At 30.4% G+C, this 23,630-nt stretch overlaps 1 protein-coding gene across 1 annotated transcript; it reads left to right on the top strand.

The window, feature by feature from the left end:
- Positions 1-16,350: 16,350 nt before the first annotated feature.
- LOC123654559 (carboxypeptidase N subunit 2-like) lies at positions 16,351-22,654 on the top strand. Its single transcript, XM_045590458.1, has 7 exons — positions 16,351-16,525; positions 18,511-18,661; positions 19,291-19,434; positions 20,091-20,547; positions 20,730-20,989; positions 22,128-22,253; positions 22,411-22,654. Exons 1-7 carry the CDS (start codon positions 16,351-16,353, stop codon positions 22,652-22,654), a joined length of 1,557 nt encoding a protein of 518 aa, XP_045446414.1.
- Positions 22,655-23,630: the final 976 nt, after the last annotated feature.

Below are 23,630 nucleotides of genomic sequence, written 5' to 3'. Positions count from 1 at the left end.
CGTTTTATACCAATGAAATTATTGAGACAATTTACTTAATTGACCTAGCTAGGTGAGTTATTTTAACTTTTCACTTTGTAAATAGAACCGGAATTCTTCCCTATTAATGTGAAATTTATGAATGCGCTAGTTTAATATATGGTGGTATGTTAATAATCAATAAAACTTTATATTTTGTATGGCATTAGTCGATAGTAATTGAGTACAAATCGAAGCGAAAAATGTTAAAACTTGATATACATATACAACTATATTATATTGCACATTTTTTTTTATATCACTAGGTCGGCAAACAAGCGTACGGCTCACCTGATGGTAAGAGATTACCGTAGCTTATAGACGCCTGCAACACCAGAAGCATCGCAAGCGCGTTGCCGACCCAATCCCCAATCCCCCCCCCCAGGAGCTCTGGTCACCTTACTCACCAACAGGAACACAATACTGCTTGAAAGCAGTATTATTTAGCTGTGATCTCCTGTAAGGTCGAGGTACTACCCCAGTCGGGCTGCTCCAGATTTTGAGCAGGAAATTCCTGCTGTGCCCTACCTCAGTTAATTTCGTTGCAGAAATTTTGACATATTATACAAACACTTTACATTAATTGTTTAAGCGTTGTTAAATAAAATGAAATTAAATCAAAGATTAAAATTAATTTTTGCCTGTTAAATTACTTTCTTTGATCTCTTTAAGAACCACTAAAACCCTAATGGCGCCATAACGTTAATGACAACACGGCAAGGTAAACATAGCATTTAAATTTATAATTTTGATAATTATTAAAATGTTAGATTTTGTGTCGATATTAATCTTATTGTTTATCCGTTTTATACCGGACAATACAGAGATGGTAACACCATCTTCCTAATGGTTAATATTCATTTACGATTAGTCAGTCGCTATCTTAGTTATCTGTTTTGCAGGGTAGTTACACAATAAATACTGTTATCATTTAAAATGATGCTTCTTATAATTTTATAAGATGGTATTGTTCTTACTGTGATTATTATTTGTTGAAGTACCGGAAGAGCATAAAGATGGCTAATACTAATTTCATGATTAGTCAGTCGCCATCTTTGTCATGTATTGGCGGGATTGTTATCCTACAAATATGCTAATTTGTAAGTAAAGAAGTATTTATTGTTTAATTAAAGTGCGGCTAACTTTGCTACTTGATAAGTGGAGTATAAGTCATTAGTGTGATAACTTATTTAATGTAGTTGAAATGTGTATTGTGAATGAATAACTATAGATTTGAAGTAAGTGTTTCGTTGAGTATTTTCGGTCACGCCTGTGATTATGTAACTTTTTATTTTTGATGGGTTTTATTTAAAAGTGTTAAATATTAAAATACATAATCTGTAGCCCTCATACACTCTAATTATATCTATATATATGCATATCAATCCACTTAAACATACAACAAATGACAAATGAACAAATGACTTTATTTAAAAAAAAAAACATTAAATCGATTCGATAAGTATACACATACTGACTCATTCCAGATTATTCTGTCAATCCAATCAGAGTCAATATATATTATAAAAATATTTTCAGAAGCTTGGGTCCGAAAGCACTAAGTCTAGACTTCAGTCCATTTTCAGAGTCACGTTATGTTATTATACGTATTTCATTACATGAAGTTTTTTTTTTTCTTTTTTTTTTTTTTTTTTTTATGTCACTAGGTCGGCAAACAAGCGTACGGCTCACCTGATGGTAAGCGATTACCGTAGCTTATAGACGCCTGCAACACCAGAAGCATCGCAAGCGCGTTGCCGACCCAATCCCCAATCCCCCCAGGAGCTCTGGTCACCTTACTCACCAACAGGAACACAATACTGCTTGAAAACAGTATTATTTTGCTGTGATCTTCTGTAAGGTCGAGGTACTACCCCAGTCGGGCTGCTCCATATTTTGAGCAGGAAATTCCTGCTGTGCCCTACCTCAGTTGGTTTTTAGCAGTACTTTGTCAAGGGAGTCACTATTATAAACTTTTTTAACCTTATTTATCTTTGTATTGAAAATAAAAACTTTCGTTAAAGAAGAGGCTTAAATAGAATTGGAATAGTTAGAACTCACTTCACAAAGCCAAGATTACAATTTGTTTCAAGATAAACACACGATGAACTTGGGATTATTACGTAGTCACGAGTGTTAAATATTAAATTAATTCCTTAGAAAATTCCTTTATAATCTAAGAGCGAGTTAAGAATCGTAGAGTTTTAGATGTCTGTTTTCTAATTTTCTGAAACTATTTGGTTGGTTTCTGTAAGGAAAAGATTTACATGTTCTTTGCGTTTATAATAAATACTGTATTGTTTTATTAGTTATTTCACAAAAAAGTTGTAAATATTTCCGACGGCGATTTAATTATGATAAAATAAATATAGTATGTGTAGTCTAAAAACTTGCCTGTTATCCATTTTAATTGTAGGTAATTGGTGATATGTGATTTTGTTTGATAGGCTTTCTTTGTTCTAAGTATTTCCGACGATTACTCTTCTCGTTTCACTAACGACTTGGCATTCAAGTTACACACAGCAAGACAACCGTCATGTCGTTTGTTTGTACAACGATTAACACACTTGCTTCTGCTTCCACAGTTGACATTGCGCATTTACTGATTTTTTTTTTACCTTGCTTGGTGTTTAAATTATTTCACTACGTTTAATATAGACCACTGCACTAATTTTTTTTTATTTGACACTGCCTGTACCATATTATGGATTATTCAAAAACACTTCGAATTTGTATTGTAAACTACGAACACATACGACTAATTAATTAATTACGTACACAACAATTATTTCTTAAAACAAGTTGCAATGAAAATATTTTCTTAAAGCTTAAGCCTGCTACGAGTTTCGCGTGCGTAACTTTCAGTAGCGATTTTCCTAGAGACGTAACGTCGCGACGCTTGTCCGTAGACGAATGGCTGCTTCACGTTCCCACCCTGAACTACCATACTATTAATATATTAATGGTTATAGTGAAAATTATTTATGTTATCTTACATGTAATTAGGAAAAAAAAATTAAAAATGGGAATTTAAATCGGAAATTGTAGTAGATTTTTCTACGTACAGAATTATGGTAATGTAATTTTGTAAATTTGTTCAATTTCACAACAAAGTATTCGTTAGACGTGGAAATGCGGTTTCCAATTTAAATACGAATAACAAATATACGTCAACAAATCAAACACAAAAGCTGCTTAGCTGATTTACTGTTTTTGTTTTTACAGTTACAATATTTTATGTATGACTTTCTTGCGTTATTCTATTTTGGTACGAGTAGAAAAGTTAAAAGAAATACTTGTCCCTCAGTTGACAGGTTATTTGGCTCATGTTCCACCGAGAAAATCTAAATTACAATGCAACATTAAAATGCTCCAATAATTATTCTTTTCACTATTTCACGCGGTCCCGACTTCAAGGGTAATTGTTAACAAAGTTTTTCTTTAGAAAAACTCGTTTTTATTTAATTCCATTTTTTAAGATTGCAGTATAAATAATGAATATTCGCACTTTATAGATTTTATTAAATTGAAAAAAAATGAATAAATTGCCGTGACAACACAAAATTTAAAAATTTATTTCGATTAATTGTTTGTTTTATTTTGGTGTATCATATGGTACAAATGATTCAATATTTAATTTCACACATGTGAATTTTATTTTCTTCTTTCTTGTATTCATTGGGAAACCTTTGAAAATGATATTGGTTAAAGTTTTTCTTATTTTGCATGACCATGTCATTTTCGATATATTCAGAGAAGCCACGGATCATTTTCTTATATCGTCATATCTCCACGTCTGGATGCGCCTACGGCTTCTCCAAAGCATTCTGTGAAACCGGGCGCGTTATTACGGACGTGATAAAACATTCCTAGGAAATCAAAATGCGTGCTTCCATTAGTCATCACGTTTCAAACTATTTACGCGTCAAAATGACTATTGGTTAAGGCGTTAAAGCGTAAAATAGGAAGTCACTTTCAGATTTATTGTCGAATTACTTTCTTGTGTGGTTCTTCTACATTTTTAGTTCGAAAACGACTAAGTATATTATAAAGTTAATTATATGTTGATTTGGTAAAATGTATTAATTTGTAAACTGATTGATGATAATAGTCAGAATTTAGATAAACATTATTTTTTACATATAACATTGTAATAGCACAAGATCAAATTGATCAGGAATCAAATCCAAATCACATTTGCATATAAATAATCCATATTACCATACATTATCACGCCGTCATCATACCATTGAGCCATAAAAGCCGAAAAAATGATTTTTGTACATTATTTTATTTTCATTCAGTGCAGTTTGGTAAGCGATGATATTGTGTGTTAAATTTAATATCTATTCAGAGCGTTGATTTGACCCCGTGGCGTGACTAAAAAATGGGGGTCCACAATTTATCTAGTTTCGATAGTGAGAAACTAAAATGTTGGCTCGACTTCACCTATCAGTGTAGGCAGATAATATTTTAAGAAGCGCAGCGACAGTTACATTTAAAAATTTGCATATATACCATATTCAGTACAATGTGTCTAGACTTGCAAAACATCGCTGCACTGCTGCTGCCACCGCCGTACGCAACGCTTGTTCAGTCGTGCAAAGAGACAAAATACAACTTGTGGTGTTTGTACTTGTAATCTTGCAGGAACTTGTTTGATTCTTCATCAATACAAATAAGAATGCAAAGTATAAAATCGCGGAGTTTTGATATTATAATATTGCTAAAAGTATTTTGTATCGATTTTAGAGTTTTACATTATATTAAAATCGATTCAGTCGTTTTCATAAGTCTTTTTATGTTAGCGATTTATGGCTTATAATGATTAGAATGACTTTGCCGCTATCTATCTTTTACTTTGGTTATTTCATTACAATAACTAATTAATCATATTCTTTTAAATTTAATAAAAGTTTTTATTTATTTATTTATTTATATTGCCATAAATATACTACCATTACAGGTTTATTACCTAATGCAATAGTACATACTTAAAATATTAAAAAAAAAATATTTTTACTAACTATAACATATAACAAATAAAGCAGCCCTTAAAGTTAAATAGCCATATCCTGTTAAGTAAGACCGCCTTAAGATTATTAAAACATTTTTTTTAGGTAACTGATACGAAACATGGCACCTAAGAAAAAATATCGACAGTACAGTGTTGATTATTAAAAATTTGGTAAAACAAGCGATTGCCCATATACCAAAGTTTTGAATAATGACTCTATAAAACCATGGAAGCTCGAAGATCTCCATCCATCCTCCATCCTCGATTTGAAATATTTACAAATATTGAAAATCAAATTTTTTTTAAAGAGACCCACCGTGCACAGTATGCTCCTCTGAAAGTAACGATGATGGCTTGAAATCTGGAAAACCGTATACCAATGGATACCAGTGCCGCTATTGAAGGGGTTTCAAGATTGTTCTGCACAAATCTCCATTTGACATACTCAAATGAATTCCTTTGTACAAGGTACTTAGTATATAATAATACGCTAAGGTTAAACTGTTTGCCTCTCTTTTTAGAAAAAACCTCACGATTTATCCACATAAATTATATATCATTTTATAGATAATTGCTTGCTCTACCGGCATCAACAACAAAAAAAAATTGTTATTGTTTTTTTAAATTAATTAGTTATTACAATTATATGTATATAGGACGGCTTTAATTTTGAAACTATGTCAACATGATTGACGGTCGGTAATTTTTTTACTAATTTAGTGCGAATTTTTCGCATGGGTATAGCTAGTTTTTGATAAATGCACTTGACAAAATAAGAATTAATTCATTGAATACACGTTTATTTGCACAAATGTGCGATGAAATTGATGAAGACTTCCAATGATTGCTCTTACATAGTGATGTACGCTGGCTGTCAAAGGTGTATATTTAAAAATGTTTTACTCACTTTTTGAATCAGTTGTTTGGAAAGTAAAGATCTTCATTTACGAGTAAAAGAAAACCTCAAAAATTTGCAAGCATACATCACGTATTTAACTGATTTGTTCCAAAATTTTTATTACATTAACATACAATTACAAAGGGACCGCCTTAATTTAATAAAAACAAAGGGTCTAATTTCAGCTTTTCTTTAAAATTAAAATTTTTGCACAAAATACTAGTCGGCTCAAATCTTTCTAGTTTTCAGATTTATTTAGACATACACACACGTTCAACATTCAATTGTACTTCATGATGACTTCAAAATCAAATTTGCAAATATTTTGACGATGGAAACCATGTATCTCAAATCCATTTGATTAAATGGAAATGGAAATTGTTAATCATAAGAGGCATCTCGAGCTTAGCACGAATGAGGAGCTGAGGGTGAAATTTAAAAGAGGTTAACCAAACTAAATATCCTAGACTGTGGGGAATTTCGAGAAAGCTTTAGTGTCTCTCGTCATATCTTGTCGAATAAAGTTTTAATTAATCTTTGTGATAGAATAAGCTTTGAAGTCACTCTTATTAGGGTAAAAGGCATTTGCCTAACAATAATTCATACGAGTAAGTGCTATACATTTCGCGCTTCATACAGTGCAGTAAATTCATTACATATAAGGATGTAACAAATTCTATCGGTAAACTTTTAATTTTAGCTCGAAGATGTTAATACCAGACATGAGCAGCAAGTTACACTTAGCGCATCAATGCTAATTACATTATAACGACAAGGATTTTTTTTTTCTAATAATTTACATATCAGGCACTTGTCGATCTACTGATTCCCGTGTATATTTAGTATTGCTTACTTATATTATATTTTCAACGAAACTACTCTAAGTATGATCTAAGTTTAGGTAAAAATAAAGAACATTTAGCCAAATATTAAAACATTGTCATTATTGCCGAATTTCACCCTCTCGAATATTAATTATTAACGTGTATCTTATCTTACAAACTGAACAATACCTTTTTTGTTAAATTCCATGCGGGCGAATTCGTGGGCACAGCTAGTATACAAATATATTGGTACTAGTTACTTTCACCCACGTGTTAAATAAACCTTACATCAAAATGAGCGCTGTTTAATTGCAAATACGAAACATAGTGTTGCCTGCTAAAAGTCTGGTTTGAATGACGTTTGTTGAATATAATATAGCCTGGTTAGGAACTTTCCACCAACCCTTTCGTGGTTTATCTTTAACATACTAAATAAAAAATAATTTTTATTTACTAAAATAATTTTTATCCACTAAGGGTTCAGTCCTTGTGGGTCTCCCCGTCGTGCCTCGGAAAACACGTTAAGCCGTCGGTCCCGGTTATTATCGTGTACATCTGATAGCAATCTTACTCATATAATATAAAATAAAATAGGGAATATATCCGCCAACCCGCATTGGGGCAGCGTGGTGGATTAAGTTTGATCCTTCTCCTACATAGAGAATGATGCCTATGCCCAGCACTGGAATATTACGGGCTCAAGCGTAGCGCAGCGTAAACAGATGGGTGAAGATCACTTCTAGTTCAGATCTTAGACTATTACATTAATTTAAGGTTAACAAAGTCAAGCTCAAGATAGTAACGTTATTTTAACTAAAGCAATTTAAAATGAATATAGGGAGAAAATGGCAGTACCGGTGATTCCGTAGCGGCGAAGTGGAAGCGACCGGAAACTAACTTTTCTTGTAACAACAGAGGAACACGCTTTTGAATGGTTACTTTAAAAGTACTAAAATTCACTTCGAATTATTATACTGTAAAGAACTATACTAACGCCATCGCCAGTTTGAAACATTTATAATACAAAAGTTTAATCTTACAAAGTGATGCTTTTGTGAGCCTGACGTAATTGTTCGCCTAGAATTAATACGTTTAATGTATCTTGGCATTACGTGACGTGTGTCAAATATTAGTGACGTCATTATTTTCATTCATTTTCTAAATAGAGAGTTGTTTATTTGACACTTTTTTTTTAGTTAGACAAACGTTGACGTATAATGTAATATGGAAAAAATGTAACTCTAATGTATGGACATTTTTAGATATTTATAACTAATATTTTTCATCTAAAAAAAATCATAATAAAAATATTTATACATATATTGTTTTAGAAAAGTTATAGTGCTCAGATTTTATATATATCAAAATAATAGAATAATAAAGAAAACTTTCAATCTTTTAACAAAGCTTAATTCAAATAAACGATAGTGAAAAGGTTCACTACTCCTTGTAGTGTATAGAAAATTAGATTACATTATGCTATAGAAAGATTTACATCCTAACTCGCAAAAGAAATAATATAAAAAACCTTTCATTTATTAAAATTACAAACATAACCAAGTGTCAGTTTAATAAATTCATATGACTTATTCGACAACAAGTCATTTTGACCTCATGACAAATATAGTCATTACTCTACATAAGATTGAATAAGAGGAGTAGTAATTTCATATATCCATTTGTGTTAATCGTCACATATATTGTATGTACTAATATATCTATTACTTTTCCATTTACCCTTAACTTGATGACTAACATAAATGGTCTCATGGATAAAAAAATGTCATTTACAATATTTCGTACCCATTAATGTGCTTTTTTAATTTATTCCTGAAGGAAGGAAAGAATATGGGTAGTAAAATGGTGTTAAATAAAAAGCAGGAGTAAAGCTGAGAGTGATACTTTACACCGTTATTACCTATGGCAAGAATGTGAAATCGTATACTTATCAACATTTACTGCACCCTATTAACTATACAAATGGCAATTTTAATAAAACATTTAATTTATAAATATTACGATAGTTTATTATTATTAATTATTATAGTCGTAAACTCCAGTCGTGAGTCGAAGTTGACACACACTTTTTTTTTATTGCGATAAATATCACAAATGATTTAATATCGTTTATAATTTACACGACCTAATTAATCACAATTCAAAAAAAAAACAGTAAATCGCCACATTTCTATTCAAATCATACCCGCTTCGTTACTATTTTAATTAAAGGGATACAATTTACATCGGCAAGATATTAAAGTTAAATAAATTTTCAAACGTTATATTATTTTTCTAAGCACTCAAACGCCGATCTAGCTTTTTATAAAGTAGATACGAGTTGAATTTCTTGTACCTTGGAATATGATTTATACATTGCACATATTTCAAAAAAGGGTATTTAATCGCAGGAAGTATATAATATATTTAATTTTTAAGCACAACTAATGTTATTTACATCGGTACTTATTGTATATGAGTAGTATATTCTAAAAAATTAAAGCAGAAATTCTATTTTCAAGAATAAAAAAACTTGTAATGTTAAACGCCGTGTTTAATATAAAACTTTATTATGAAAGAGGTTATAAGCTTAAAAATATGAACCTGGTGTTCATCAATGCACATCACTAAACATTAACGTAGAATTTAACGGGTAGTTGTATAAGTTTACAACCATTAAAACTGACAAAGTTTCCATCATTTTCAACAAACAAAAAAGGAAAAACTTTGTTTTAGACTTTATAGTTTTTTTCTTTGTTTATTTTTGAATTTATTGATAAAGCCTGTAAAAAGTTGCTTTTTTTAAACATTCCCTTTTCCAAGTAAATTTATTGTGTTACTTAAATTAAAGACATTTTTTCGATAACAACGTTAAAAAAAGCAAATTGTTCCGAACACTCTCAAGGGATGCGCTTAGCGAAAAATAGCAATTTAATTTTAAATTTATATAGAAACAAAAAAAAAGTACAAGAATATTTTTTTATGTTAGTCAATGTTATACCAAAATTTTTACTTCTGTATATTAAAATTTCCGCAGATTAACCCATATTAATATTTATAGTTGCTATTTCGCCCCATGCTTTGTGACTATAATTTACGCTACAAAAAAGCTTTTCACACCAAAAGAAATTTAACAGTTAGTCGTGTGAATCTTTATAATATTAGTATAGGTGACACAATTATGCTTAATTTTTTTTATAATTTTAACATACGCATTCTAGTGGTAGTCAAAAACAGTACAAATAAAAATGGATCGCTGTGTGTGTAGCTAAACGCAAAATTCGACAACGACTGGACCAATTCGGCTACTTCTTTTAGGTTTATTATTTTTATTTTTCTCATACTTTGTAACAGGTTTTTACAGAAAGAAAAAATACGACATGATTTTATTTTTTATATAAATTTCTTAGAAAATTATAAAATTTAAGAAAACAACAGCAGTACTAATTTTTATTTGTTTTATGTCCCTTACCATATCTTAGAGAATTCTTTAAGTCATCGTTTTGCTTCTTACCACTAAACTTGAAACCTTGCAGTAGTATTACAAGTTTCTCATTTTATATATCTCTTTTCGTACATCGAGCTGATAAGGATATAAATATTTTGCGGTTTACTAATAGGAGGTATGTGACAATTTATTTATTATTATGCTAGGTACATGACTTTAATCATTTTAATTTTAAGTTTTATTTCTCGATCCCTATTTCACACCAACCAATAAATTGTATCAAGAAACAAAATTGTTAAATATCACACAGTTTTTACACCTTTACACCTGCATACTGATCAAGACCATTATCAGAAATTTAATACACTCTAACATCAAAATTGATAAAAAAATAACTAAACATAATTTAAGAAACAAGGATAAATTAATGCTAACTAGTGTACGTACAAAGTATGGTAAGAAAACAATATTGTTTGAGGGAGTGCAGCTATATAATAATTTAACAAATCATGTTCGAGATTCGGATTGCACAAATATTTTGAAATCAAAATTAATAGAATACGTATATACAATCTAATTGTAAATATTTCGATTCGGCGCTCCAGAGATAAAAATTGTTACATCCTATAGTATATTGATTGTATTTCATTATAAGTGAACGTTATGTTTTTATGAGAAATAAATTTTTACTTTAAACCTAAGTAATGCTAGCACAGTTTCTCCTTTTACCGATCCTTGACTATGCTGGTACAAGTTATGTACATTTAAGCGAGGACTCACTATAAAATGCGTACAATCATTAAATACTTCTAAGAAACTCATCGAAGACATTTATTTGTCGTCTTAAATTATGTTGAATAATTTCATTACTATTATTTATAATATTTGTCGCGCGCTTCAGCCTGTAATATCCCACTACTGGGCATAGGCCTCTTTACCCATATAGGAGAAGAATCAGAGCTGAATCCACCACGCTGTTCCACTGCGGGTTGGCGGATATATTCCCTACTATGAGTAGCGATCGCTATTAGGTGTACATGATAACAACCGGGACCGACGGCTTAACGTGCTCTCCGAGGCACGGTGGGGAGACCCATAAGGACTGCACAAACACCCAGACCACTGTTTATTATATGTTATTATTTGTAATTACATGTAATTTTTTTCTACACTTTCTATATCAGTCCTATACCCAAAGATTGCCTGGAATAAATCGCTGCATTAGCGATAAGGCCGCCTATTGCAACTTATACAAACTGTGTTACTTACAAATGTAATCCTGTATTTTGTCAATTATGTATGTGCAAGAAGTATAATATAAATAAATCATTTTAAACCAGAAAATATTAAAGTTGTTGATGGTTTAAAAGTTTATTGCCCTGAATAATTAAGTTTGGACCTAAAAATTGAATACAATTACTGATAAGTTAGTAGATAGTTAGGGTCTTATATTTCAGATTTGCTAATTTTTTTATTTTATTATGTGTGTATTCGCGCGGGCATGCGCGCGCGCGTTTGTGTGTGTGGGTGTGTGTTTTTAGATATAATTTGCAAACATATTTCATATTACGGAAAAGATACAGCCCTGTGACAGGGAGACCACAGTCTTCTAGAATTATTTTCATTAAACGAAAACGATAACCGTGTCTTTTCCCTGATTTACTGGAGCGATACCATTGCCATTTATCGACCCGTCACTGATTTCGGAGACGACAAAACTGAAGCTGTTAATTTAACATAAGTCAAGGATGAAACGTCATAAATAAAAAGTAGGTACCTACTTACTTGAAAGCAAAATAAAATTTAATAAGTTTTTTTTTTGTATTTCATGATAGGTCATTTTTATAACATTTAAAATTTTAATTTATATAATAACAAATCAGGGTAATTTTGTTTATTTTTTTTTTTTTAAATTATGCTCATAATAAAATTATCAATTTAAGTCCTTTCTGTGTTACACTTAATGTGAGAAAAATAAACCTACTTAATTTTTTACCGTGTTTCATCTTGCTGTCTTTAATTTATTTTTAATAAATTAAAGATGGAGTTTCCACTACAATAAATAAACAGAGATTTCATTATATAATTAACAATCGAAGGTATGCTTTTAAGTCGACTTAAAACACTCAATTTGGCGTCAGTTTTTCAAAGAATTAACAATTGCTTTGAATATAACATAGACGCGATTTAAGAAACAATAATTCGTGTCTGACGATTTTATAAAGTAGTGAGAGTTTTATAACTAACTGAACCAATAAAAACAGAATTATATTATAACAAGATGATTGTAATAAAAAATATCAAAACCTATATAGTCTCTATGTCATAGTAATAAAAAAAAACTACTCTTAAAGTGCAATGGAGAAAATCGCGCTTCGTATTTCCATCACTTATACGAACTCAAGACGACATCGACACCGGATAGAAGTAATCTGCAGTGAACGTGGTCAATCACTGTTGGTTGACCTTGATAATTACAAAGTCCTGTTCTAATAGTTAACTGAGGTAGGGCACAGCAAGAATTTCCGGCTCAAAATATGGAGCAGTCCGACTGGGGTGGTACCTCGGTACCTTACAGAAGATCACAGCTAAATAATACTGTTTTCAAGCAGTATTGTTCTTGTTGGTGAGTAAGGTGACCAGAGCTCCTAGGGGGAGTGGGGGGGGGGGTTGGGTCGGCAACGCGCTTGTGATGCTTCTGATGTTGCAGGCGTCTATAAGCTACGGTAATCTCTTACCATCAGGTGAGCCATACGCTTGTTTGCCGACCTAGTGATACAAAAAAAAGTACTGAACCACCAAGAATTCGTAAGGGTGGGTAAGTTATTCAATACAGTGCTCACATTCGTAGTAAAAATTACTAAATATCTACTACTAATAGTAAGCATAAATATCATTATAAGCACGAGTTAATAAAATAGTTAAAATAATTACTTACAACTTGATTTTCGTTCGGAGATAAAATGATCATATATAATGCTTACTAGCTTGCTTTTTCATTAACTTGGTATTATTTAAATATGCGACCGACGATTTGAAACTCCTAGGACGGATGTTTATACTATTTGTATGTTACCTTTTCTGATCTACTTAACTTGCACAATTCGCGCATCTTAGCATTTTTCCTGTCATTTATATTTTCGATACGGAATGTTAACTACCAGTGGTTATAAGTTATTTAAACACTAAATTAGGAAATACTTTGAAGTGTTTATCGAACACTTTGTGCTAACTTAAACTTTGTGCTGATTGTTTCGTCTTTTTTTTAATCGTTTTCTTGGTTCCTCGTGAATATATTGTAGTAAGTTTCCTACCGTTCTTTCTTTCACACGGAAAGGACACGATATAGAATTTTCACTTTGAGGTAAAACTCTGAGATATAATACTACTTTAAGTTGTTGAACGCTCCACGTTATACTCGAATGGTCAATCGATCTAGAAAAAAAAAACCCGTATCAAAATTTTTGGTTCTAGTTCCGGTTATACAATAGACAATAGAAAATATTTAGTTTTCAATAGTGGAGAAATTAGCCTTATCGAAATATGTCTATTTAACGTCGTGTCTTCCTGTTCTCAGTACCTGTACCTTTAGTGTAACGTCTTTCCTGTGAAACTTTTCTGTGTTTTATAATGTACTTTACGAAATTAACATATTTAAAATATTTTCATTTTAAACTAACATGCAAAGACCTATATTCATCTACGTAACTCTCTTGATACTTTTTGATATTCTGTTATAGACATTTTTTTTATTTTATTTAAAATTGCTAATAAGCACATATATTCCATTTTTACTTGGCAATCTACAATTGAACTATCCACGATCTGGTTTAAGTCATCCGATGTGTTTTCATACCCCAACTTGTTTTACCTCCTATAGCGCTAGTTTATTTGTGAACAGAGCTTGTCGTGAATACAAAAAGCATTTTGGGCATTTTCATTTATTTTATTAGTCTTTAGCTGAATATAAAAAGAGAATTTCGAATTCGGTTGAAATGATTAATTTTTGAATGGTTTTTGTTTGTAATTTGCATTTATTTTGATGTTAATTAATTGATTACGGTGCTTTTATGTAATAGTAATTGTCGAAAAATTTGATTGATTTTGTACTTTTTATTTATGTTAATGTATTTCATAATGTTCCCGAAACATAAATAAAATAAAATTCAAATAAAATACTTACATGTGTTAAATTGGAACTCACGGTTGGACGGACGCAATCAATTCAGTTAACTGGTTAATTATGGATCAGTTTTTAAAGGGAGGAACGCATTGAACCTAATAAACGTATAAAATATTATTTTCAGTTTTGTTAACAAAACAATTTATTGTTTTAAAATATCACATTTATATTTAGAAGTAAGTTAAATGAGTAAAAATCAAGATATTCTACTATTTAGATTTTTGCTAACTGTCGAACTTGTAGTAAACACTTAGTTATTTAATGGTGACGGATTTACTACACACTGATATATTTACATGTTAATTTTTTCAATAACATAGTTATGCATGTTGGCGCCAGAACGCATAGATTCTTTATCTTTTTTATATGTTGTTCGAAACGCCTATACTTCTCATTTGTTTTTCTTCTTTCCTCTTCTTTCTCTCTCTCCTGTACTTTCGCCTGAGATAAAAACGGATAACGATGAGGCGATGGCGCTCGCGTCGACGTTATGAACCATTGAGTGTTAGTGCGTTGAAAATCATGAAAAAACCTCCACGCGCAAATGGCATGCCCCCGATTGATTGTGTAATAAACCTTAATAAGTGAAAAATCAAGAAAAACGCAAGTGAAAACTCCTGGCAGGAACGTTTTTCTGCCTGATTTGAATAAATCATCTTCCCGGAGAACAAAGTGCGCCTAGATGTGATCTTATTAAAATTCTTCAACTTCCTCGCCTTTCAATCCTAAACCCACCAATGCATATTAATTCACACAAATAAAGTAGCAAAGTTACAACTTTCAAACTTTAGTTGTTGATTTAGTTTTAATGTTAATTAAGAACTTAAAGAAATCTTAATATTCATAACAGGTTTTTTGACATTATAAAAATGACCTTTTACTATACTATTTATTATTTTTAATAAATATATAAAATTAGAGCCTTTATGAAATAGTAGTTTTTCTTTCATTATATAGTATACTTCGTATTTTTGCTCTGATTATAAGTTTTAAAAATTATTTCAAAATAACATGTTGTTATAGAAACGTAACAAAATAAATTTGAGTTCTAAAGTAAAAACGTTCATCTATTTCTTATTTTATATTAAAATAATATAAAATATTTATTGTCAAAAAACAAAAAAAAAACTACTACAGTTTACATCGACAAGTAATAAAATGCGAAAAAACATCATCAACGTATGTAGCCGAAAAAATTGTGAACTAAATACGCATTATTAGGGAAAACTCAAAAACTATCTCGGTCAAATTTGAATGGGACTGCATAACAAGTACCGGCATTTCACAACATTTATTGCATATAAACACTACAATATATGAACCGCTCTATGTACAAACACATACATTCGTGTAAATCAGTCATAATTATTTCTAGCTATAAATATATTTCCATTAAAAACGATAAAATATACGAATGGCGCAGTACTGCATGATGCTTTTTCTAGTTAAAGAAAAGGACAAAAGCGTTCATGCACTGCTATTTAGTACATTTGTTCTCAGGTGATCGGTGAATCAAACCTACGTTATGAATTTATTGTATATATTGGTTGCTATACAAGTTGTTGAAATAAGAGGTAATAAAACATATTATTTAATAAAGTTAAATTTTATTGATGCATTCGATCTAAAATCGTTATTTTATTATTATTTTTTTAATATTACTAATTTTATCGCTAGCGTGTCGTTTTATACATTTTAAAGTTATAAACTAATAGTTCTTCTTTTGCATTTCATAGTTACTGAAAGTTAAAATACAATTAACTAGCATATTGAAATGATCATACGAGGCTCCAAGTGTTAATCGGACGCTCAATGTTCTTAATAAATGAAAAAGATTTATTCATATAACAATATCATTTACTTTTTTTATGAACTCACTGACTCGCCAAACTTTAGACCGCCATACTTTTCTTGAATATATAATTTTTCTTTAATTCATTTTGGAGCAGTCATCACATTATATAGATGATTTATTATCTAGTATGCCAAGCGGCACAAGCAGGGTGCAATCTGTCTCCATGTGATGTCCTTGAAATATTCACCACCGGTCGTAAACCTGGTCAGCCAGCAAACACTGGCTGTTCAAGCGAGCTCCACTGGCGTAAGCTTGACCGAAGACTCCGAGCAATAGAACAACCAGGTATGAAAAAAGAAAGAAGAAAACTAAGATATTTATGCTTATTCTCCATCTTCATAATTGCTCTTTCGCTATTATTTTTAACCGACTTTAAAAAAGGAGGATTTATGAACCGATTTTGATAATTCTTTTTTTGTTGGAAAAGAGATATCGCAAGTGTGGTACCATGATAAGGAAACCAGTATCGGATGATGGAATCCTAGACAAATCCAAGAAAACCCTCGAAAATCCTAGTTACGACTGTTGCGGTTGTTAATTGTTTTCGTCTGCTTACGCTGTCTTACTTGTCAATATAATTGAAGTCAGTTTTTTTTCGTTTGCGAGCAAACACAATTCTTTACATAATCTTTGTTTCTAATTTATATATCTTCCTTCGTAACGTGCTAGGAATTTATAAAATTAAAACTAGTTTTAAGAGCCTTTCACAATTTTTCGCTCTGCAAGATTAGATAAATTTGGTCGCATCGCGCGAGTCGTACGAGCCACACGATATTTGTGCTAGTTAATATAGTGTGACAACCAAAAAACTATCTTGATCATTTTCTAATTATTAATTTATAATAAAAATTAATAACTATGGTAAAAAATGTTTTTTACATAATTAATTTGTTAAAAATTTCAAGTATGTTATATAACAACAGTCAATAAATAAAAATAAAAATAAAAAATCAATTTTATGAAACATTTTTTTTAAATGATTTAGTTTTTTGAGTTTACGAATGCATCTCATATTTACGATACGAATAAAATAGCATTTTATTATACCCCAGAAAATCTATGTGAATGTGAGTTGCATAATTTTGTATGAAAGTAGACCATCAAATTTTGCCTTTTTTAAATTTCTTTATAAATTCAATGACACCGCCAAACATATTAATTAACAAAAAACAAGACAAACAGATTGAAATGCCTATTTGTATTGATGATCTGAGAAAAAAAAATTAAATCATTCATCAAATCATCAATCAAACATTTGTTTACAGAAATTATCATTATATTATTTACAGTCATTTTCGTAATATGTTTTTATTTTTATGAAAGTATCAAATGCGGTTTATCATTCATACATATCATACATATCATAAACAGTTTCAACGTAGAGTTTATTGAAAAGTAGGATTGCGACCGTTTACCCAGGGAGGAGGCTGATGAAAAGGTTAATAATTTTATAAACATAATATAAATCAAAATTCTGATCTGACATCTTACTACAATAAAGGTTGCTCTATTATATTTCAAGAATATAAATTACATTATTGCATCCAACACTGAGATTAACGACGTCAAAATATTATAATTTCGCGGATTGTTACCGATTTTTGTAAAATGGCTCTTAAGAACAATGAAAACAGTGTCATGCCTACAAGTTTCGTTAGTACAATTTTTAACATATTCAATAATAGTAAGATATATTTTAAGGTAAAATATTTTTGTAAAAATTAATTAATTTAAGCTGACTTACCTATTAATAATGAGTATACATTTGTTTTGTTTTGTTGTAATAATATATATTTCTTAAAAATTCACAAGACAATGTTAAAATATATATATACTTAAAAAATCAACAAATATTGTTCGAGTTTGAACTCACAACCCTTTACACGATCATGGTGTGTAAAACGGCATATTTATCAATTTTGTTTTTTTACGATTCCGATATTTTGGCACAAAGGTGGTAAATATCCCGTTCATATATAAATAACGACCCTTATTAAAATCCACTGGATTCATTCACTAATCGGACTAGGCCTTATATTTAATAATTAGCGCTATTCCGACAAAACATGATCCTGTTTTAAAAACTGACAAACGCATGAAATTAAAATAATTGTTGCGTTTTCTAAAATTCTTTAATTTTCTGCAGTGTTCCTCGTTTTATCCCGTATAAAGTACTAGACAACTTTAAAAAACAACAAAATTAGTTTAGTCGTTCTTGCGTTTTCAGTGAGAGTAAAATTTTACAATTATCACATTTGATTGCTTTTAAGTATGGACTATAAGTTTTGGGCAGTCGCGATGGCGCCAATGTTCCAAGGGCTCGTGTAGCTGTGACGTAGTTCATCGTACGCTAAAATGCTGGCGAGCTGGATTCACGAGCCTTTCGCCTGATCTGATTGTACCGGCTGATTTATACACAATGTGAGTACTTACGATAAACATGTATATATTCTTACGACACCGAACATCTATGTATTCTTGTATACAAGCTATTTAGTAATTGTAGCCTTTTTAATGCTAAAGATGTTTTTCACAGTTTTAAGGTCAAAATTGTTTTGATATTCTTCAGATTGGTGAAAATGTATTGCTACGATTCGACGAAAAATAATGAAGAAAGTTGTGTGCTTCAATTTTTATTATCTGTACTTATTCCAGAAATTGTATTTCTATTGTTGATATAAGATCTCGTTGCTGCATGTGTACAAGCCAATGAATACATACTAGACGTAATGGGTGAACTTCGTCTCTAGTTTGGATCTCCAATATATTATATTTACACACTATCTATCCTATATTTACACACTATCTGTTTGATTTAAACAAAAAGTTACATACTACAGTAGCATCAGTGTTACAACAACGACAATATTTATAATAATAATTATGTAACGTGTATGTCAAAGAAATAAAGTACAAAGGTTTGATTAAAAAATCATGAACAATAAGATCGAAAGGGGAAGAAATATAGTTAAAAAATCCATCTGTTAGTAGCGTCTATGAAGTATGTAATAATTTGTGAAGAATGCTTTATATTATCATTAATATTTCAGAGATCTTGGTACAAACAAACTGCGAACTTTACATAAGACCACGTTCAAGGGAATGCGGTCTTTAACAGAGTTAGACATGTTTGACAATCATGTCGAATTCTTACCTTCTGGGATTTTCGATTCCCTTGTTAATTTGCGAATATTGTGAGTATCAATGTATTTAATTAAAGCGTTATATGTAAATACTCTAACAAATGAACAAAAACAAGACGTGATATATAAATTCACGAGGGAAATTATATAAAAGGGATTATTCTTTGATAATATGGTTAAGGTTTCAAGTATAAATTTACTACAACTATTTATTTATATTTGAATTTAATTAATAGTGGTGATAATGAAAGACCCGATGAATTGAAGCTAGCTATGTGGGATAAAGGTCGGGTACTTATATATAATATCTTTTTTATACAACTAGGTCGGGCATGGTTTTTTTTTAAATATAAGTCTTAACATCCATGGGCTCTTAAGTGCCCATGCCTTTTTTATTTACATTTTTATTTTCAAAACGTTGAGACGTATTTGAGCCGCATATATGGTTGTTTCCAGATGACCTGATAAGCTTGTTGGATGGTTACCGTAGCTTATAGACACCTGTAATATCAGAAGCATCCCAAGCGCGTTGCCGACCCAACTAACTGTAATTTTATTGTCATAAAAATCTAAATCTAATTTTTAACATTTAGATTATTGTTTTAAATACACATGATGATTCAGATTTTTTTTTAAATCCGTAGTATATTATTTGATATTTAAGAAGTAAATTTCGTATGATAACAACATTTTCATATTTATTTCAGGCGTTTGCAGAGAAATTATCTAGAAGAAATCGACAGTGAAGCGTTCAGATATACGAAAAAGTTATTCCACGTCGATTTGTCAAACAACTTTTTGTATACATTGCCCGAACGGTTATTTGTTAACAATTCGTACCTGGAAACTATCGATATATCAAACAATCAGATTGTGTACATACCCTCGGATACTTTTATCGGACTTAAATCGCTTACAATATTAGATTTATCAAAAAATAAAATTCAACAAATAGAAAACGGTACATTTAATTTGAACAATTTACAAATTCTAAAACTATCTGATAATAAAATAAGTAATATAACAGAAAACGCATTTGAAAGTCTTTTTTCTTTGGAAACTCTATTATTAGACAAAAATAATTTACAAAATATTCCAAATAATCTATTTCATCGTTTATATTGTTTGACTTTCTTGGACTTATCCAACAATTACTTGAGTATGGTGAGCTTCAACATATGAATTTATTGCTTTTTAGATATAGTAGCAGCTATTCATTTTTTCTACGAACTAAAGATTAAAAAGGAAATAAAAGTTGTAATCGATTTTATTTATACAAAAATTATCTTATGAATAAAATTTTAACTTTAAACATTTTTGAGAATAATATTTTTATAATATTTCAGTTGACTGGCCTGGAATTCGTTACATTAACACAACTTCTTCACTTGGATTTAAAAGGAAACTCCATATCAGAGATCCCGGATGATATTTTCGCGAATTGTACTAATTTAGAGAAACTGGATTTATCAAAAAACAAATTACGCTTCTTGAATATTTCAACTTTCCACGGCTTAGAAAATCTTACGTCGCTTATACTCTCAGACAATCATATTTACGAGGTCAATTCTAAAACATTTTCAACTCTCAAGAATCTTACAACTTTGTAAGTGATTCAATATTTTTTTTTTAATAATCGTAACATGCATGCATATATTCGTTATTTAATTGCATGTGTGTAGTAGTTAGTTGGTAAGTAAATAACGACTATGTTATAAAACTATATGAATGGATAAAAAAAATCAGTACAAGGTCGTAAGTCTCCCAAGCAAATCTTCTCGTAGTAGGATCCTTTTCCGTTGATTTTTATAGCATCGCATAGTAGCGTTGTAAAATTACTTATATTTTCTAAAAGGAATTCTAATAAAACTTTGATTAAAGATGTCGAGTAGATAAACACCATAATGGTTTGATATTACAGTTAGATTAAACGTTGTCGGTGATTGGCTTTCATATTAAGGCACAGTATTTAATGAATAATTTATGTACACGATAAATCAGCATTCTTAACATGGCTAAACCTTACTATTACATGAAGTTTAACTAAGGCCCTTTATCTTTACATATAATCTACAATAAGTGAGATTGTACATTATTAATTTTTCTAAACAAAAGTTTTCTAACAAAATTTTTAACTCGAGGAGTTTACATGTAATATGTATACAGAGAGATCTAGTTTTTTTTTTTTTGTTTTTGAAAAGAAAAAGATCGTTCTTCAAATATGCCACTGAATGGTTTCAGATATTTTTATAGTATTTATCGGACTGGGCATTTTAAAACAATTACAACTTAGGTACATTAATACAAGCTGGTCATAATTTAGGTCATGAAACCTAATAATAGGAACAATAAATCAATAACTGTATTTTATACCGATAGTGTTTTACCATCGAATCGAAAGCTACACGAATAGAATCATGAGACGTAGCTAGTTAAACAGGTAGAAACTCAGGCAAACATTTATAATAGACAGTTTAGTAGCGCCTACAAAACTTTCGTCTTATTAAAATATGTATTTATTCTGAGAAATCATGATTGATTTAATCTCGTGTTTACTAAATTACTTTATGATTGTATATGACTAAAGAACTAATCTTGATAAAAAAAGTTTTGTGTAAACACTGGGTATACTTATTTTTACATACAAACAACGTTGATTTGTTTATTCATGTTACATATAATTTTGCCTTCAAAATTTTTATGCATTTGAATACATTAAAACTTACTTACTACTTTATTTTCAGGTATTTGGACAATAACATGTTTCCGTCGCTGCCTTCTCGAACCCTTGACTACATGCCTAAGTTAGCGAACGTGAAAATGTCTAATAATCCCTGGCATTGCGATTGTCACGCCCTTTACGTATCTGCGTACGTTTTTTTACAGCTTCGAAAATATTATCATTTTATTTTTTTTTAAACTAGTATTCATTAATAATGAGTATTTATAAAATAAACATTTTTTATTATAACAAAAATGTAACATCGTAGATAATCTGTTTGTAAATCACATAATTAAAATTTTTAGATGGGTTCGCCTTAACGAAATGAAAATATGGGATTATTCGCCTACATGTGTATCGCCGTGGTATTTAGAAGGACATTTTCTTAAGAAGCTGAAATTTCCTGAGTTGTGTTCGGGGCAGTGGGCCAGTATGGTGAACCTTTCACCGCGCCTGCCTATGCAACAACTTCTGTCTCTCAACGTGAGTTTCAACAGAAAACCTCAAGGCAGCATAGAACACGACGATGGTACGGAAGACTGGAATTAAATAATCAATTTATATTAAATTACTTATGTAGGGCACAACAGGAAGTTTCCTGTTCAAACTCTGGAGCAGCCCAACTGGGGAGGTACCGTACTGGTCGACCTTAGAGAAAATCACAACTAAATAATACCGCTTCAAGCAATTCAAGCAGTGTTGTGTTACTGTGTTGTGTAAGGTGACCATAGCTCTTGGGGAATTGGGGGTAGGTAGGGTCGCCAACGCACTTGCGATGCTTCTGGTGATGTAGGCGTCGATACCTAAGTTATAGTAATCGCTTACCATCAGGTATACGTTTGTTTGCCGACCTAGTTGTATAAAAAAAATGTGAACACATATTTTCCATATCAAATACATTGGGCTTTATTTTATATTTTCGGGGTTGAAGTGGTTCTCTTAAAAATTTGATAGGCAAACTAAACTGTATATATGATAATTTACAAGACCTAATGCTTAGACGTAGATTAGATAGCAATAATACTTTTTACGGATTTCATGGTTTGTTGATTTTACCTATATTATGTTTATGTAAGGGTAGATCTATAAAATTAACTAGCATTTGCATATTTCGATCGTTATTTTTATATAAAAGTTTATAAAATATTGACACTGACATACTATCTTTAAGCTTACCAATTAATACTATTATATTTTAAACAATTATACAATACAACAAAAGAACAAAAATAATTTAGTAGTGTACGTATATAAGACCACAGTTATGGAGTTATTATTACAAACAAAAATAGGTTACAATAATTCTTCTTAAATTTTTTTAATGGGTAATGTGATATATATATATATATATATATGTATGTATGTATATTGTCGAAATATAAGCATAATGTTAGTATTAATATAAGTTTTTGTCATTTTAAGCTCGAATAACATTTTATAAACCTAGTTAACGTTTTAGCGTTTAAGACAAAACTAAAAAAATAAAACATTAAAAAATATTAAAATTGACTTATGTTTATTTTAT

This window comes from Melitaea cinxia, chromosome 6, assembly GCF_905220565.1.
Source record: "Melitaea cinxia chromosome 6, ilMelCinx1.1, whole genome shotgun sequence".
Lineage (NCBI taxonomy): Eukaryota > Metazoa > Arthropoda > Insecta > Lepidoptera > Nymphalidae > Melitaea > Melitaea cinxia.
This window is presented reverse-complemented; position numbering and strand designations above follow the sequence as displayed.

What these genes read in the sequence shown, in the direction of transcription:
- LOC123654559 (XM_045590458.1), top strand. Translation starts at nt 16,351, where the DNA reads ATGATTTATTATCTAGTATGCCAAGCGGCACAAGCAGGGTGCAATCTG. An exon ending in CCGAGCAATAGAACAACCAG is followed by an intron (nt 16,526 to 18,510) that starts GTATGAAAAAAG and finishes ATTGCTTTTAAG; the next exon opens with TATGGACTATAAGTTTTGGG. An exon ending in CCGGCTGATTTATACACAAT is followed by an intron (nt 18,662 to 19,290) that starts GTGAGTACTTAC and finishes TTAATATTTCAG; the next exon opens with AGATCTTGGTACAAACAAAC.